Raw genomic sequence first — 2,500 nt, forward strand, 5'->3', positions numbered from 1 at the left:
AGTTCTTCTTAAAACCTCTTTATTGTTTTCATACAGTGTGTTAGACAATTCCTGAGCAATTCACAAAGTTAATTGTCTTTTTGTCACTAATTTGATTTTGACATTATCATTATCATTGAAGAACGTAAAATTATTCTTGCTCTGAGCTTTGTATTATGCACGATCTTCCAGAACATTTTGTATTAATTAGTAGTGAAGTAAAAAGGAGTTTACTAAAAATCATATATTTTGTTAATATTTTATTAGTATTTACACAAAATACTTCAGTATGATGTCCAACCTCCATCTGCTTCGATGACCTCACGCAGACGATTGGGTATGGAATCTACAAGACTCATGCAAAGTAGCGGACGTGGACGGACATTCTCCCACAGATCATTGGCTTTAGTTTCTACTGCCTGGTGGGTATGCTGCTCCCCAACGTCCCTTTCCCAAACCATCATAGCCCAAAGGTGTTCAATTGGGTTCAAGTCGCATCCTTTCGATGGCCACTCCAAAACTTTAATTTCAGGACGATCCTGTAGCCAGATACTCACCACGCGGCTTTTATGGATGGGACTTTGATCGTGGACCAACTTTATTAAACCAGGAGCAGGAACTGCTATTGTCCGAACTGTTGGAAGTGTAACACCTTCTCCAGGATTTCGACGTATTTTTCTCCTGTGAAGCGCCCATCGATCTTGACAAGTTTACCAGGACCATATACCCCAAATCCATCCCCATCCATCTGCCACTTATCGCTCAGTGATGGATGTGATTCTCCTGATAGCGTGTGTTAGGTCACCGCCAACCATGCCTAGCTCGGGCTGCCACTTACTGAAACACCTTCTCATCAGTAAAGATTATATTTCTCCAACAATTTTCGTCATGCGGAAGGTGTTCCAAAGCAAACCCAGGGCGACATTCCTTATGTGCACGGATGAGCATTCCCTTCTATGATGAGATATGACAGTGAATCTGCTTCATTGAGTCTTCGTCTCAAGGTCAGGGGATGGCAGTTTAACCTCAGATTTCTAGTATGCTGAACCGACGTCCTCAAAGGATGCATTTCACAAACTGCTCCAATCTGGGCATCTGTCCTGGGCAAGGTTGCACGTGGCCTTCCACTCTGAGGCCTTGTTTTCACGGAGCCCTCTTCCTCCCACCGAGCGATCCACTTCCTTCCCATTTTAGTGCTTCTCCCAATTCGATGACCAATGTTCGCCGCTGTCAATCCACTTTCTCATAATCCAATTCTTCCTCGTTCAGCTATCACCTCTGTGGAATTTGCGCATCTAACGGGCATTGCTATTATGGTAGTGATAAATCTATATACACAAATGTATTAGACATGTCAACTTCATTATCTCAAATACTGGAATAAAAGCATTGTCCATGGAAGGATTTTCAGCGTACAACTTTTCGGAGTCCCGCGTGGCTCTGGTCAATAGCAGTAGAGTGTGCAACAAGACTGGCTGCGGTGTGTCTGAAGTCACCTGCTACGAAAGGTTTACCTTTCACCACCCTCGGTAGTTTCATAAACTTTGGGGCAGATGATCATGTTGATTTAAAAAAAGTGTCAACTCTATAATATTGTTTGTAGATTAAAAGTGTTCATGACCATGACATTCTAAATTACATTAACAATACTCACAATTGGACTTGTTAAAAAAAATAATAATTTCTTAGCTCGTTTACATTGCTGTAACCTTACCACCTATTAAACTGCCAAACAACAATCACTGAGAAGATCGTTTGATTTTTACGTGATTTAGATTGCCACTTTCCCAGTAACATACACTCTTTCATATTTTGTTCCTGTTTTTATTTCTGTGCTCTTAAGGTAATCATCTGACTTTTTTCTATCTTGTTTTAAAATATGGAAATATCATATTTGTGGAAATATCTAAATTTTATATATACTATATTTTGAAAAAAAAAATAAGTATGGTATTAACTTTAGTTTGGGAAATTCCATTCGGTTGCCATACCTCATATCGCCCACCTTCGCTCAGAATGTTGGCTCAATTACGCAATATGACAGATCTATGAATATTATTATCATTATTTCTAAACAAGCTACAACCCCAGTTGGAAATGCAAGATACTATAATCCCTAGGGCTCCAACACGGAAAAATAGCCCAGTGAGGAAAGGAAACAAGGAAATAAATAAATAATGAGAACAAATTAACAATAAATCATTCTAAAAACAGTAACAACGTCAAAACAAATAGGTCATATATAAACTATTAACAACGTCAAAACAGATATGTCCTATATAAACTATAAAAAGACTCATGTCAGCCTGGTCAAAATAAAAACGTTTGCTGCAACATTGAACTTTTGAAGTTCAACTGATTGAATCACCCGATTAGGAAGATCATTCCACAACTTGGTCACAGCTGGAATAAAACTTCTAGAAAACTGCATAGTATTGAGCCTTAGTTAGAATTAACTACCCTGCCTGTTATTACGAAGAGGATAGAATTGTCCAAAGAGATCTGAATGTAAAAGGGTGGT

General features: G+C 38.8%; 1 protein-coding gene across 1 annotated transcript in view; it reads right to left on the reverse strand.

The window, feature by feature from the left end:
- Positions 1 to 263: 263 nt before the first annotated feature.
- LOC137617743 (uncharacterized) overlaps positions 264 to 2,500 on the reverse strand; it is a 57,277-nt gene continuing 55,040 nt past the window's right edge. Inside the window, exons 3-4 of the mRNA XM_068347739.1 lie at positions 818 to 933; positions 264 to 660 (exon numbers count right to left, since the gene is read on the reverse strand). Coding sequence (XP_068203840.1) covers positions 264 to 660; positions 818 to 933 — 513 coding nt within the window. The remainder of the gene's footprint in view (positions 661 to 817; positions 934 to 2,500) is intronic.

This window comes from Palaemon carinicauda, chromosome 23, assembly GCF_036898095.1.
Source record: "Palaemon carinicauda isolate YSFRI2023 chromosome 23, ASM3689809v2, whole genome shotgun sequence".
Classification (NCBI taxonomy): domain Eukaryota; kingdom Metazoa; phylum Arthropoda; class Malacostraca; order Decapoda; family Palaemonidae; genus Palaemon; species Palaemon carinicauda.